The sequence below is a fragment of the Oncorhynchus mykiss genome, chromosome 2, assembly GCF_013265735.2.
Source record: "Oncorhynchus mykiss isolate Arlee chromosome 2, USDA_OmykA_1.1, whole genome shotgun sequence".
NCBI classification, from domain to species: Eukaryota; Metazoa; Chordata; class Actinopteri; order Salmoniformes; family Salmonidae; genus Oncorhynchus; species Oncorhynchus mykiss.
Genome location: NC_048566.1, coordinates 93,331,354 through 93,347,891, shown reverse-complemented (window position 1 = coordinate 93,347,891; position 16,538 = coordinate 93,331,354). Strand labels below are relative to the sequence as shown.

Sequence of the window (16,538 nt, the reverse complement as noted above, 5' to 3'; positions counted from 1 at the left end):
CTGTGTATCAGGCCCTCCAGTCATTACATCCACTCATTACTCCACTTTACATCCACTCATTACTACACTTCCCTTATTAACTCAGGACCTCTGCCCGCCTGCCTTTCTGCCCGCCTGCCTCTCTGCCCGCCTGCCTCTCTGCCCGCCTGCCTCTCTGCCCGCCTGCCTCTCTGCCCGCCTTCCTCTCTGCCTCTACAGACAAAACCCCCAAATCTGTATCCGTTACACTTACGTGCATAGTGCCTTCAGAAAGTATTCAAGCCCCTTGACTTTTTTCACATTTTGTTACGTCACAGCCGTATTCTAAAATTGATTAAATCGTTTTTCCCCCTCATCAATCAACACACAATACCCCATAATAACAAAGCAAAAACTGTTTTTTAGACATTTTGACATAAAAAAAACTCATAGATTTACATAAGTAGTCAAACCCTTTACTCAGTACTTTGTTGAAGCACCTTTGGCAGCGATTACAGCCTCGAGTCTTCTTGGGTATGAAGCTACAAGCTTTCTCCCATTCTTCTCTGCAGTTCCTCTCAAGCTCTGTCAGGTTGGATGGGGAGCAATGCTGCACAGCTATTTTCAAGTCTTTCTAGAGATGTTCAATGCGGTTCAAGTCCAGGCTCTGGCTGGGCCACTCAATGACAATTAGACTTTTCCCGAAGCCACTCCTATGTTTTCTTGGCTGTGTGACCAGTCTCACAGTCCCTGCCGCTGAAAAACATCCCCACAGCATGATGCTGCCACCACCATGCTTCACCATAGGGGTGGTGCCAGGTTTCCTCCAGACGTGACGCTTGGCTTTCAGGCCAAAGAGTTCAATCTTGGTTTCATCAGACCAGAGAATATTGTTTCTCATGCTCTGAGAGTTTTTAGATGCCTTATGGCAAACTCCAAGCGGGCTGTCATGTGCCTTTTACCGAGGAGTGGCTTCCGTCTGGCCATTCTACCATAATGGCCTGATAAGTGGAGTGCTGCAATAATGGTTGTCCTTCGGGAAGGTTCTCCCATCTCCACAGAGGAACTCTAGAGCTCTGTCAGAGGCACCATCAGGTTCTTGGTCACCTTCCTGACCAAGGCCCTTCTCCCCGATTGCTCAAGGAAGAGTCTTGGTGGTTTCTAACTCCTTCCATTTAAGAATGATGGTGGCCACTGTGTTCTTGGGGACCTTCAATGCTGCATAATTATTTTGGTACCCTTCCCCAGATCTGTGCCTCGATACAATCCTGTCTCGGACAGTTTTTCTTCGACCTCATGGCTTGGTTTTTGCTCTGACATGCACTGTCAACTGTGGGTACTCATATAGACAGGTGTGTGCCTTTCCAAATCATGTTCAATCTATTGAATTGGCCACAGGTGGACTCCAATCAAGTTGGAGAAACATCTCAAGGATGATCAATGGAAAAAGGATGCACCTGAGCTCAATTTTGAGTCTCATAGCAAAGGGTCTGAATACTTAAATAAATAGTTTATTTATTGTGTGTAAATTGCTGAGGAGTTTAGATTTGTTAAAATCCATTTTAGAATAAGGCTGTAACGTAACAAAATGTGGAACAAGTCAAGGGGTCTGAATACTTTCCGAAGGCACTGCACATGCATGCATACAGACACACAAGCAAGCAAACACACGTACCCCTATAATCCAGACCTCCACGTCTGCTCCAAATGTCCCCCTTCACCTCCTTACTTCCCCACTCTGAAGCCCTCAGCCCATCCTGTGTGGCCCTACCTCCAGTATCAGGTCTGGAGATCGGCCCCTGGCTCCCACCGCTGGGAGGTAGGGAGGAAAGAGACACACACACACGTGCATGTTAAAACTTCCTGTTTTGTGAAGTAACAAGAGACCGCTTCTGTTCTGTGTTCAGAGTAAAGTTTGAGGAAACGCTACTCCCTAAATACTCTGTATTGTTGTTAATGCGCCATGACGCTCTTCCTCACACACATACAGAATTAAGAACGTTTTTTTGAAGCTGCAGTATTGTCAAGGGAAATCATTCATTTTGAGTTAATTGTTCATCACAAGGCCTTATTTTTTTTTTACATTCTCACGCATAGTTTTTTAAAGCTTCAAAGCATGTAGATTAGAAGATTGTATATAGGAACCTAATGAAGGGAAAATGTAATCAGTGTCAACACACACTGTAGTTTGGGGAAAAACCTTAGGGAAAGATCTTCTCTTTTGAAAGATGGCAAACATAATCAGACTGGTGTTAACAGTTTTTATTTGATTTATTGAACCTCTATTTAAACAGGCAAGTCAGTTAAGAACAAATTCTTATTTACAATGACAGCCTGCCAAAAGGCCTCCTGCGGGGACGGGGGCTGGGATTCAAAACATACAACAAAACGCACTTCATGACGAGAGAGACCACAACACTACATAGAGACCAAAAGACAACAACATAGCAAGGCTGTTGTATGTGGAGGATTACGGCTGCAGTACATATCTCAGATAGGGGGGGAGTGAGGCCTAAGAGGGTTTTATAAACCAGCATCCACCAATACAGAGTCTTGCGACGGGTATACAGAGATGACCAGTTTACAGAGGACTATAGGGTGCAGTGATGTTGTCCTATAAGGAGCATTGGTGGCACATCTAATGGCCGAATGGTAAAGAACATCTAGCCGCTCGAGAGCTCCCGTACCTAGCTGGTGGGTACTGTGAGATGTGCCAACATTCCTTTTGTCACGTTCATGTTACTTGTTTCTTTATGCATCTTCAAACCTGGAACAATGTTCTCTCCTTCACAAATAAGCTTACCCTCTCTGAAGGTAAATTAACAAGTTACTCTTGTAGCACGGTGTAGTGATCAAACCTATCCTAAATTCAGCCTGTATTCATTGTTTCCCTATTTGATCAAACTGTTTCAGAATAAAGTAGAAACTGAAACTGACCAGGAGACGAAAGTTGTTTAAAGAGGAAGTTGGCCACGTGAAGTTGGCCACACTTCCCTGTGGTTGGTGTTAGTCCAACACTGCCATTATGTGAACCGGTGGCTACGGGTGACATGATGGGCTACACAGCCTACAGACATTAAAGGCTGATCCTGAGATCACATACGTCATGTTATGTGTGGGAGTGAGCCTGGGCAGAGTCCGTGTTTTTAAAGCAGCATGCACCTTTTGGTCACATGATACCTCACTGGTCCATGCATTGCTAGAATCCCAAATAGCATCATTCACAAGGGGACGATAGCAGAGGTTCTCTCACATTTGTGGTGAAAGCAAAGAAGAATCACGTTCTCTTCTCTTGCCAGCGAGCTGGCTAAACATAACTTGCAAGCTAGCTAGCCTTTTAGCTTCACACAGCTCCATGTGAAATAATCTGATTTATAATTAAATAATATGCTCTGGCAAATATCATTTTACTTGTCTGTGAAACCTACAAAATGATCTAAGTTTAATGTACTGCTTGAATGTATTCACTTCCATATCAGCTAAAAATAGAATGTTATTTTTCCTCAGAGAAAAAAGCACATGGTTTTTACCTTTTCAAAATAGCCCAGAATCACGTAGTTATATATATATTTTTTTAATAATACAATTTTGGGGGGAATTCTAAGCCTGCAATTTTGTTTGGTTTATTGTTTGAACAGTCACAAAGATCTGTATTTGGTTATCAATGCAAAATAGTCTGCTTATTTGATGCAGCAGTCTAATGCCAAGCTAAACCAAGCTGGAGCGATCTTGAAGTTGTGATTTTTGAAGTTGATTGGGAACCACGACAAAATTATTTTGTGAAACAAAAACTTTGTGCCAGAAGAGAACAAGGAGAAAAGACCATTTTCCTGCTTCCATTGTTGCCACAGGGTGGTAAAATATAGAGCCCTACCGCTGGGCAATGAATTGTTTGCTCTGTCACAATGTTTGAGCAGAACAAAACTCTTGTCGAAAGCAACAACGACAGGACTATGCACTACAAAGAGCCTCCCATTTTGTGACAAAACGATATTCATATACTGCATGCGCCCTGAGTCATCCGTTTGCATAAAGTGTGCCGAGCCTCTGAAGCATCAGTCCCGAAGGCTAACATCTCCCACATTCAGGATATTTCTGTCGGTTATATTTCTGACATTTTTACAGTATTAGTTTGTTTTGTTGTACTTTGTCTTGAGCATGTGTTTGATTAGTTTTACAAATAAGACAACTTACAGTGAGCCCAAGAAATATTTGGACAGTGACCATTTTGTTGTTGTTTTGGCTCTATACTGCAGCACTTTGGTTAATACCTTTCTTGGGTAAACGTTTTCAATTTGAGGGCCGATTTACTCTTGAATCTTGTAGAATTGACCTTCTAGAATCTAACCCTTGTATGTGTTCATTAATCTTATCTACATCAGCAACACACCTCTGCAGGTCATTGCAGTTCTGCTCCAGTTCGGAAAGCAGCCTGCAGGCCTGCACAATGTGGGTTAGGGATGCGGGAATGAGCAGATAACTGGCTGTGTTAACTGCCTCGGCATGCTGCAGCTAGCTGAGCTGAGAGGGTATTTTCAGGGCAATGGAGAGACTGAGTGAGAGAGCTAAAACGATGGGATGGACTGGAAAATGGGGAGAGAGAATGTGGGAGACCTTGAGACGTTTGGAGGCTGGAGGCACAAACTGCACTTATTTGAATTTACTCTTAATTAGCAGCTATATACAGCAGAGAAGAGACTCCTCATTTAGTCTCTTTCAGGAGAGTATGCTGTAGTGTGTATAATTTCACTAAACCGTCCCTACCTTGCTTGCCCCAGTTGACCCTTCAAATACCTCAGGTGGTATCAGGTGTGACAGGTCTTATGTAGGAATTCCCAGTTGAATGTGGCATCACTGATACCATATACGTCCTAGTCTACAAGATCAGTTTAGACTACTGAGTTAATGAGCAAAACCTTAGAATATGTGCTTAGGATACGCCTTGTGTATATTTGTTTTATTTGATATAATAGGGTGAACTTTCCCATGCGTCTTGGTCTATTTTCATCCTCATTGTTTCAGGTTAGACATACTATTATTCCACTGACCTTTGAAGGTACTGTGGTCCTCCATGACTTGACATGACCCACCCAACTGAAGTCTCTCCTATTGTTTGGCCATTGAGCCCTCAGCCCTGTGCTAGTGGCCATGGTTTAGATGTTGTAGTGTTAAGAACCTACTACTAACTTCTGTCCTGTTCTACTAAGCTAACATATGGAATTGTTTTAAGATGGTCATACTAACGATCATTTAGCTATAACATTTTAGGACCCCTTAAGACATACAAGAAAGAATAAAATAAAACAAATATTTGATCAATTGAGTTTGGCCTTACTGAACCTTTTTAGATAAAACATTACTAAATATATTCACGTCACAAAATAATTGATTAAAACACAGTTTTGCAATGAAGGTCTACAGTAGCCTCAGCAGCACTCTGTAGGGTCGCACGATAGTGTAGCCGGAGGACAGCTAGTGTCCGTCCTCCTCTGGGTACATTGACTTCTGGGTACATTGACTAAACTAACTAGCTGCGAATGCAGCTAGTTAGTTTAGCCTACTCAAACACTCGGCTCGAACAAAGAGGGATGCTTTGTTACCTAGCTGATTATGGCTATCCAACACTCAAACACTTCCAAGTCAATGTTAGCATTTGGTTTGATACATTTATTGCAACCGGGGGGGCCCGCCGGTGTAACTGATAAACTGGTTGCAAACTGTACACTGTACTGCATGATTGTAGCTGGTTTACTAACGTGGTAGTTCTAGTAGCTATGTTGTTGACTTGATGTTAGCTAACATGGTGACGATGTAGGCTGTGTGTAGCGGTTAGATTTTTCCGTCGGGTCACGGATGTGTTGTGCACTGAAGTCCACAAGCGAAGGGAAAAGGTGAGAGGAGGAGAGCATGTAGATGCGAGGAGCTGCTATGAAAGTGAACTATGTTTGCGTGTGATCAGGGGTGTATTTATTCCGCTGATTTTTGTTGAAAAGCATTTCTTAAACGGAAGCAAGCAGAACGAAACTGGGATGAACATACCTAAATTTGTCAAATCGAAACTCTTGTTTGCAACTGTTGGACTAATGATTACACCCTAGATCAGCTAGATGAAGGCAAGATTGTGCAAGGCGATATTGAATGTGTCAATGTCTGTCACCTTGATTACTCAAGTGTCTCTTGACCTGTGCACCTACGTTGTAAACTTTCATTAATTGACTAGGTTGTAGCAACCTCATGATGGGTATAGGTATAATTTGAGTATCATCTAGTAAGTAGCCTAAAACGATCAATGTTTTCATTGAGCTGGGTGAAAGGAACATGAATGACAGTCATCCAATATGCTGTAATAGAAATAAGGCCACGCTCATAAAACAATAATGGTCCTCCCTCATCTTAAGAGCCCTCAGCCCTGTGCTAGTGACCATAGTTTAGCAGGTTGTAGTGTTAAGAGTTTCTGTTCTGAACCTGTGAGACACAGGAACACCATAAACATCACATCCTCTCCTTTATTTGTACCGTACCTGCAAGGTCAAGCAGACTTCCATCACAGCCTGAAATAAATACGGGCTTTAGGAGGTTATCTATGTAAAGCTCTATTGGCTGGTTTGGCTTGAACACACGTACATGTACACATGCCCTTTGCTCATAGTGGACGGTCACGTAGCCGAAGGTGTCCTGCAACAGGGCCTGATTTATACTAGGGTCAAACCCACTTCCTCCTCAACCCAGATTATCTGACAGGCAGCTGTCCTTAGACCTCTCTGCACTCTACAACTCTTCTTTATGGCTTTCAACTCACTTGATATATTTTGTCCTGCACAGTCAGAAGATAACATTTTTAAAAATTAAGCATTTTCTTTACTTAAACTATTCTAAAGTAGAAAAGACTACTACAGCCCAGATTTCCAAAATGGAACATGACATGACACAGTCCTACCTCTTAACGAAGCTTCCTGGGACTTAATTAGATCACTACTGGAGAGAAATAGGTCAAAGGACTCTCTTGCTGTTTTGGGAAATTGACGCAGAGAATGAGACTGTCTGACAAAGCCATTATAGTCTATTATTCCTGCATATTTTACCACTGGAAAGAACAGTTGCCAATAATAAAGAAAAAAAATTGGGGAGGGACTACCACACATACAGTAACTTCTTTAGTGACTTAGAAGTAATGTTGCATTAAGCCAGTGTTTTAGTTATTGTAATTCTTTCAGGGAGTCAATCGCCAACGACAACGTCATTCAAAGCTCACACAGTGTGGGCTGAAGGTTTCATTGGTTTTAAAAGCTCACACAGTGTGGGCTGAAGGTTTAATTTGTATTAAAAGCAACAGTAAAGCTTAGACTGCCACCGCCAGCGGGCTCCAGTCAACTTTCATGGAGGGATTTTGTTTGGCTCTGAAGTCCCACTAGGGTGGGGCGAGCATAGGGGGCCTGGCAGGATTATATTAGCTGAACCCTTGTCCCAGACTGCTCTCTATGCCCTTGTGCCCTCCTTCATAGGACACTTTTATAGGGAACTTCATGGGGCACTTATTAGGGAACTTCAGAGGAGGCTTGGAGCTGATCTCTAGAGCTGAACCCATGTCCCAGACTGCTCCCTCTCTTTGTGAGGGCACTTCAAAAGGCAATTTGGTGTGAAAACCACTCGTTCCAGATCTAGCTAGAGTGCTGTCCTCCAGAAGGGATCAAACACACACAACGCTCACTCCCCCCCCGCCCCCCCCCCCCCCCCCCCCCCCCCCCCCCCAGGTGATACAGACCTACTGCCCAGTGGGCTAGCATCTGGTTGGGACTCTAGCCCTGGCTTAATAGAGAGGTTATCAGCCCTTTCTAGTGTGGCAGGCTGTAAAACCAGAGCTGCCTGCTGGACATGAGTCTGTTAGTTACCATGTGGAGGAACTGAACCGCTAACAGTCTGCTAATACAACACCTTCGCTCCATTATGTTCCAATGGAAGGTTGGACACACCTGTTTCGTTGAATACACCTACTTGCCAGAAAATGTGGGTTCATTAAGTTCACAGTAAAGTGTTGGAACGAGGAGTAGGTCTGAACCTGAGTGTTCTCTACTTGTGTTACAGCTATTAAAGAACACTTTGAAGCGAAGGTGTCAGTGCACATTGTACAATTTCATTGAATGTGACGCCAGCTTCTCCTGCTTCTGAATGTGCTTTATTCCTGGTTCATGTGACTGACTTGCCTAGTTAAATAAAGGTTACATTTAAAAAAATATATATATACATTTGGTGTTGCGTTTGTTATGCAGTCAATGACTGTCTTTGTACTTCATGTTATTGATTCTATGGTGGTTAATCAATGTCCCTATTAGGATGTTTTTCTACTATGTTTCAGTACAGTGCACACTGGAGGGTTTGTATACATTGCTAATGTTGGACTGTGAGGTGTTTTAGAACAGCAGACTATGGTTTGTATAGGCTACATTTCTAATGTAGGGATTTGTGTGTGTGTGTGTGTGTGTGTCTCTGTGCGTGTGTGCAGCGGTACAAGCAGGACTGCGAGACATTTGGCACGGTGGTAAAGATGCTGGTTATCAAGGAGCCCAGTCTGGAGAAGATGCTTCAGAACCCTCTGAAGGACAACCTGATTGAGATCAGGGAGCGTTGCCTTGACGACCTCCGACACTTCATCATAGAGCTGGACCAGGTCATAAAGCCCCAACCATCAACATGAGGGGGGGACCACAAATCCCCTTACTACATGCCAGGATTGATGGACCAGAGGTGGAGTTTGGCCAGTGGTATAGACATTGTGACCCTGTGTGCAACCCTGTGTGATATTCTCTCAATACTGTGTCAATAAGAGGGAAACATTCACATTCAAGTAACATTTTAACCTAAAAATAATTGGTCACAAAAAAAAAGTTACTTGATTTTATTGAAAACATGCTTAATTTAGAATAAGTGTTTTATTTTCACCAACCTTTTCTGAGTCGAAATGCAAGTCCATATCTACCACTCAGATGTTTTCTAAATATGACTTGAATAACCTAAGCCTGTGCTACATTAACCAATTAAAAACAGTTCTGTAGCAATGAGGTTTGTACAGTAAGCTATAGGCCCAATACATTATCACTGCATATTGGCTTCGCTTTAATTTCCCTGCCAACGCATTGTTGTTCGGATCATTTAAAAAATATATATTTCAAAATTTGAGGTAAGCTATATGATCACACAGTAATATAGATCAGTTGTTGTATTACTTGTGAGTCGAAGCTAAGTGAGCATATTTAAATAATAAATAATTTTACTGGGCTGATGGGGCCTGTATCTGATGGTCAGGCTCAGCAGTCGGCCTCTCAACATCCCTGTACTCTCCCTTTCCTCCGCTGACACTGACCAAAAACGACACTGTCATCCAGCTGATGGCGGATCTGGACTCGCATCATTCTCAGTCTCTCTCTCCTAATGGTTTTGAAATCTCACAGTGTCTGTAGCTTTCCTTCACGCCTGCTACGTTACTGCAGACACGGTCATCTGAGCCATCCGATTGGCCAGCGGTAGGCCTGTAGTGCACTTCATTTGCTCTGCAGGCCCGCCGGGAAGGCAGAGTTTGTATCTTCAGACAAATGAAATGGTTCAAAATTGAAACACTTCGCCTACCCGGCGTGCAGGGCAGCTGAATCAAGTGCACCTACCGGCAACAGTGTAAGACAAAACAATTATACAAACGCAAGATATATATATATTTTTTTACATAAATGTTTGAGATTGACAAGAAATGCCTTAGAGATCGACCAGTTGGTCACCACTGCTTTGGGGAGGTCATAGAAGAAAATATGAAGAAAAAAACGAAGCGTTCTAATTTGATTGGCTTGTTTCAATGCTGTTCTAGATTTCAGACTTGAAAAGAGAATTCTGCCGTCGTTACTCTAGATGTCCAGCTGTCATTTCTTTACTCTGTCATCCACTACCACTGGCTTTCTGACCAAGTACTAAACAACCTGATCATACAGACTTTGCATATTTTTGTGTATTTACATCTTATTTTCTATTTGGTAATAAAAGTGATGTAACAACTGGTGCTCCACACTATAATCCTTCTTTATACAGTGCTAGTTCTGTACCAGCGGAATAAAATCACATTCTCATTATGTTTATAATATATTTTTTATTACAAATATTATTAGCATCAATCTTCGTCTTTATATTCCAGTTCTTACATTTATACAGATGACTGATCCGTTTACAATACAATATGACCCATGAATAAAATATTCAACCCAACCAGGCCCTATATAGTACATGTGATAGCCCTGTCAGGGCTTTATGACCAGGCCCTATATAGTACATGTGATAGCCCTGTCAGGGCTTTATGACCAGGCCCTATATAGTACATGTGATAGCCCTGTCAGGGCTTTATGACCAGGCCCTATATAGTACATGTGATAGGACTCTAACTGCATTAAAAAGCACATGTAGAAATATCTTAGGCCCGGTTTCCTGAAAGCGATGGAACTTAGGTTTTTTAACGATGCACCTTTCCTACAACGGTTGAAGATGTAGCATGCGTTTCCCAAAACGCCACGCAGAGAGAACGGTCACTTAGTGCATCGTTGGGAGTATGTGTTGATACTGATGGGATCGAAAGAAAGGAACGCTGCTCTCGGATCAGCTCTCTATATTAAAATCTTACCTTAACATTAGCATTATTTCACAATACTTACGACGGATCAGCTCCTAGAGCGTGATTACCACCTGTGGCTGCAAATGTTGTTGTTTATTCTAATGCTTACCCAATAGAAATGCGTTAAATCACCGATTTGGCACACCATGTTAGGCTACACATTTGATTTGACATCATTAAATATATTGAGGCATATTTGACTGTAGCCTACAAGTAGCGAAAAGGAACTCAATTGACCGAACATGAAATGTATTTAAATATGATTGAAAAATGCCTATAGCCTACTGTTTATATTTTAATGCAGTCATCCTGGATTTTACTTTAATGTTTTTATGTGTCGATTGTATCAATTGCTAAGACCTTAGGCAACATTGTATTTGTAGTCAACGTTGATCTGATGTTATCGGTGGTCACAGGGAGACTGATAGAATCAAATGGTTTATGTTTATCTTCTGTGTATAAAGTGATGACGCGGGAGGGCAAAAAAGCAGTTGATGCACTTAGCTGTTCTACAAGTGGTCTGAAGTAGGCGTAACACCGTACCCAAAACCGCGCTCGCCATCCCCAAACCGGGCTCGCGCATGCCTTTGTGCGAACAATTATTTTGTCCACAACACACCAAACGCGATCACGACACGCAGGTTGAAATATCAAAACAAACTCTGAACCAACTATATACATTTGTGGACCGGTTGAAAAGCATGAACATTTATGGCAATTTAGATAGCTAGCTTGCTGTTGCTAGCTAATTTGTCCTGGGATATAAACATTTTGGTTAGTTAATTAATCCACACGGTCAACCAAATCGTTTTTAGTCATCTCCTTCCAGGATTTTTCTTCTTTGGACTTTATATGGCGATTGGCAACTAACTTTCATAAAAAGGTGTATTACCACGCCCGACCGACCTCGGTTCATCTTTCAATCACCCACGTGGGTATAACAACAAATGAGGAGTTGGCACGTGGGCATATGCTTCTATAAACCAATGAGGAGATGAGAGGCAGAACTTGCATTAGAACTGACTTCTATTTTAGCGCTTGGCAATGCAGATTCAATGATCGAACAACATGTATGTTTAAATTGTATTTTGCGAAGCGAGCGGTGTGGTCAGCATGTTAGCTTAAGAGCGTTTTCAAGTGCAACGTTAAAGATGGTTTTGAGAAAGAGCTTGGAGATTTAACAAAGGTTCTAACGGAGAACTGGGCCTTAAAGCTGGAATATGTCACTTATTTTGGGTGACCCGACCAAATTCACAGAGATGTGAGTTATAGATCTGTCATTCTCATTGAAAGCAAGTCTAAGAGGTTGTAGATCTGTTCTATGTGAGCTATTTCTATGCCTCCCATCTTAAGTTTAGTTTTTGCAGTCTTTGTTTAGTACAGCTGAAAAATGAAGAAAAACAAATTTTGGGTTATGGAAAATATATTTCACAGCAGTTTAGATGTTTTTTTATTTATCCTTTATTTAAGTAGGCAAGTCAGTTAAGAACAAATTCTTATTTACAATGACGGCCTACTGGGGAACAGTGGGTTGACTGACTTATTCAGGGGGCAGAACGACAGATTTTTACCTTGTCAGCTCAGGGTTTTGATCCAGCAACCTTTTGGTTACTGGCCCAACACTCTAACCACTAGGCTACCTGCCGCCCCTCCACTCTAACCACTAGGCTACCTGCCGCCCCTCCACTCTAACCACTGGGCTACCTGCCGCCCCTCCACTCTAACCACTAGGCTACCTGCCGCCCCCCCACTCTAACCACTAGGCTACCTGTCCCCCCCCCCCCCCCAAATGGTACTATACTTGCTTGTCTTGTCACACAAACTGAAATTAGGGGAACTATTTGAATTTTAGCAACCAGGAAATAGCTTTTGGGAAACCAGGCCCAGGGTCAAACTCTGCACTCTGAATACCTTTGCTGGCAGCATATCATATATTTCATTTTTCAAACCCTGGTTAAGAAAAGAGAAGGTTCTTTGATAACTGCTATCAGTTTTATCTTTCAATGCCTTCCACTACAAAAACATTTGACTCAGGGTTATAAAAACAATTACACTTTACAATATATACATTCATATCTGCACTGTTAAATAGTCATTTCCGCTACTCACTAAATGGTGTTTCTATAAATACATTTGTTCAGAGTTATTTGCATACATTTTTTTCTAATACAATTATGATGACAGTTTTGAAATGTGTTTATGCAACTCTGTTTTTTTTTGTATTACATCCAGTTGGCAAGACAGTTTTAACAAGCGGGCCATTTCTGTATTCACAATAGTGGCAACAACAACGAGATTCAGAAAGGGGTTGCAGACAGAGTATCATTTAAAAGTCTTATGAAATGATACAGTTCTTCCCCTTGTGCCCCTTCTTCTTTTTGGACATAGTCCGTGGGACTGCTCCGTAAGGCGGGGAGGGCAGGCCTGCCACGTGGCTGGGGCTGGGCAGGCCATCATAGTAGTGTCTGTGTGTCTGGGGGATGGGCTGGCCCAGGAAGAAGCCTTCCTCCTCAGACTCAGAGGAAGAAGAGGAGCAGGTGGAGCACCAGTCATCCTGGTCCCTGTCCCCACACAACCCCAAGAACCTCTCCATGGCTGGGCCTTGCTGGAGTCTGAAGTCTGAGGTGGCTTGGTGGGGATGGCGGTGGGGATGCTGGGTCTGGCCATACCCCTGCTGGTTGGGCAGGAAGGCCAGCTGCTGGGGCCTCTTTGAGCTGAAGCCGTGTCCCCCATGACCTCTGTGGTCCTCTCTGAAGTATATGCGATTGGCCCTCTCCTTGGGCACCAGGTGGAGAGCGTTGTCGGAGCGTGATTTGCGGCTGCGGCGTCTCCTGTGGTGGTGGTTGTGATAGCGGCCGGAGCCCGAGTCACCAATCCCCTGGTCCTGCTCCTCGAAATGGTATGCTCGCCGCCGCGTCCGCTCGCTCATCGGAGGCTGGCGCACCTGCAGATCACCATAGCGACTGTTGTCCACGACGTCTGGGGAGAACTTCACCTGTTGGGGTCGAGACTGGGATCGAGTCCGTCTCAACGCCGGGACATGAGGATGCTTGGGGGGAGAGGGAAGAGGGGCCTTCTCTTCCTCTGGTACGTTCTCCTCCTGCTCCAGCTCAGACGTAAGGCTCTTCAGGGAAGTGGCACTGCGGTGTAACATGGAGGAGTTGAGAGTTCCCATGTTGCTTGTGTTCTCACAGTCTCTCTCAGCCTCGAGTTCCTGGAAGCTCTGTAAGGAGTAGACCAGAGGTCTCTCTTTACTGTCGCCATCTACAGAGGCACCTGGGAGAAGAGCGGGAGAGAGAGAGACAGAGATAATGACATGTATTTGTACAAGTTGTCTTTTCACCACAGTGCAGTTTCAAAGAACATTCTGCCATCACAGAACATTGAACATTAGGATGCAAATCGGATCAAGACCTGGTCATTTCTCAGGGCCGGATTCCGGGACAAATCAAGCCTAGTACTGGACTAAAAGGCTATTTTAATAGAGACGTAACATGTCTTACCCGTGATGTTGGACAGTGCCAGTGAGTCCATGGAGTCCCTGACACTCTGATCTGTCCGTTTCACCTTGTCTGTGATGCACTCCAGAGAGTTGTCATACCACTGCTTCTCCTCCCTCTGGAAGCTGGTACCTCCGATGCTCCCAGTGCCGTGCTCCAGCTCCTGGAGCTTCCTACTGCTGGCCGGGCCAGGGTGGCTCCCGTAGGCCGAATCCCCCAGCCCGTCCTGGGACTGGGCCCAGTACATATCTGTCTGGTACTTCTTACTGGCCAGGCTCTGGCTGCCTGACCCTCCTCCACATCCTCCTCCATTCTCAGCCCTAGAGCCCTGAGGCTCACACTGTTTCATCTTGACCTCAGCCTCGGTCATCCACAGATCGGTTGGAGGTCTGGAGTCGACCACCTCACCTTGCTGGAAGACTCCGTGCTCCCCGAACTTGAGCAGCAGCTGGGTCATGTAGTCCTCGTGCTCGGCCCACTCCTCCTCGCCCCGGTCATCGGGGCCCTCGGTGTCCTCCCTCCCCCTCCAGAAGCACTCCTCATTGGTTAAACCCAGGTGGGCCAGCTTGTTGGTGAGCGTATCGGTGTCTGGGTTACCAGTAAACCCGGGGAACTTGTAGTTGACAGAGGGCGAGAAGAGGAGCGACTGGCGGCACTGGTCGGCTGAGCGGCTGCTCTTGCCCATGCGGACGCTGCGGCGGGACTCGCGGGAGCGCGTCGACTGGAAGGCGGAGTCGGAGGAGTCTGAGGCGTGGACGTCCTCTCCCAGACTGCAGGCCTTGGAGCAGTAGATCCGGCCCTGCTTGGGCAGGAAGGGACAGCCCAGCAGAGAGCTCTTACACTGGGCACAGCAGAAACAACCCTTGGTGGCGTGCCAGTGGAGACCGTCGTACGTCATCTGGGCGTGGTCCACACCTACGGGAATGGAGAAAGACTTAGCACAGATGTGTCTCAGCCTCCAGTATTTATGCTGCAGTAGTTTATGTGTCGGGGGGCTAGGGTCAGTTTGTTATATCTGGAGTACTTCTCCTGTCCTATTTGGTGTCCTGTGTGAATCTAAGTGTGCGTTCTCTAATTCTCTCCTTCTCTCTTTCTCTCTCTCGGAGGACCTGAGCCCTAGGACCATGCCCCAGGACTACCTGACATGATGACTCCTTGCTGTCCCCAGTCCACCTGGCTGTGCTGCTGCTCCAGTTTCAACTTTTCAACTATTCTGCCTTATTATTATTCGACCATGTTGGTCATTTATGAACATTTGAACATCTTGACCATGTTTTGTTATAATCTCCACCCGGCACAGCCAGAAGAGGACTGGCCACCCCACATAGCCTGGTTCCTCTCTAGGTTTCTTCCTAGGTTTTGGCCTTTCTAGGGAGTTTTTCCTAGCCACCGTGCTTCTACACCTGCATTGCTTGCTGTTTGGGGTTTTAGGCTGGGTTTCTGTACAGCACTTTGAGATATCAGCTGATGTACGAAGGGCTATATAAATAAATTTGATTTGATTTTGATTTGAAATATTTGTGTTTTGTGAAACACTTTTGTAGTGTGATTCCCTGACTCATTGTCAAATTCCTCATAGGTATGTGTCATGTAACATGTTCATACTGGCTGAAAATATTGACATGATACATTTTGTTTTGATATTCTGCATTGGATTACTAACCAGGGCTATGCTGACCTTTTACAAGGAGCACGTGTGCCTAAGGTGAGAGAGATGTAGGCACACGCAAAGACATTTAGATCAATAAACAAATATTTAAGGTATTAAAGCAATGTGTACTGGTGCTCCTAAATTTAAAAAATCCAGATTGCACAGCAGAATATTTAGGTACGTATGTGTGTAAAATGTAATGGAATGTCACTGTATAGAGCCCTGCTAACACACTCGCTGCCTAAAAACCATTGATAGTAAACTGTTAGACATAACCTATGTGTGTTTATTTTAGTTTCTGCCATTTTTTTCACAAAGCAGTGGTCTGTATGCGTATCGTCAGGGCTTACCAATGTGTTCCCCGCAGGCCTTGCAGTACTCGGCATAGAGAGACTCAAAGCAGCCGCAGCAATATGGCCGACCATCCTTCATGATATAACGTTGACCCCCCAGCACCGTCTCACATTCAAAACAGGAGAAGTGCTTCATGTGCCAGTGACGCCCCTCCGCCTCCGTACACTCGTCAGAAAAGATGACCTGAAGTTGGAAACATTAACACAGTTAGATGACAAGTGTGTGACTTGGGTTGGTCTAGTGATTATTGCTGTTGCCTCCAGAGAACATATGCCTGTGTTGGTGAGTTTGAATCTGACTCAGCGTGGTTTTATGTGTCGGCCACAGTATGTGAGCGGAGTGTGCCCAATTTGACTGGACTGTGGAGCGAGATTCCCGACGGCTGGAGCATCGGCTTTCTCGCCCGCTCCAATTTCGATCCAGTAGTGCC

The 16,538-nt window shown here is 44.4% G+C and overlaps 2 protein-coding genes across 3 annotated transcripts in view; one reads left to right on the top strand and one right to left on the bottom strand.

The window, feature by feature from the left end:
- The window catches only part of LOC110499982, a 35,056-nt gene extending 25,061 nt beyond the window's left edge, over positions 1–9,995 (top strand). The window contains exon 11 of the mRNA XM_021577074.2: positions 8,459–9,995. Within this exon, the coding sequence (XP_021432749.2) occupies positions 8,459–8,650 (192 nt within the window). The 3' untranslated portion in view covers positions 8,651–9,995. The remainder of the gene's footprint in view (positions 1–8,458) is intronic.
- A 2,378-nt stretch (positions 9,996–12,373) lies between these two features.
- Positions 12,374–16,538, bottom strand: part of LOC110499974 (prickle-like protein 1) — a 64,564-nt gene continuing 60,399 nt past the window's right edge. For both annotated transcript variants that reach the window (XM_021577061.2, XM_036959260.1), the window contains exons 6-8: positions 16,105–16,291; positions 14,107–15,018; positions 12,374–13,879 (exon numbers count right to left, since the gene is read on the bottom strand). In XM_021577061.2, the coding sequence (XP_021432736.2) occupies positions 12,939–13,879; positions 14,107–15,018; positions 16,105–16,291 (2,040 nt within the window). In that variant the 3' untranslated portion in view covers positions 12,374–12,938. The remainder of the gene's footprint in view (positions 13,880–14,106; positions 15,019–16,104; positions 16,292–16,538) is intronic.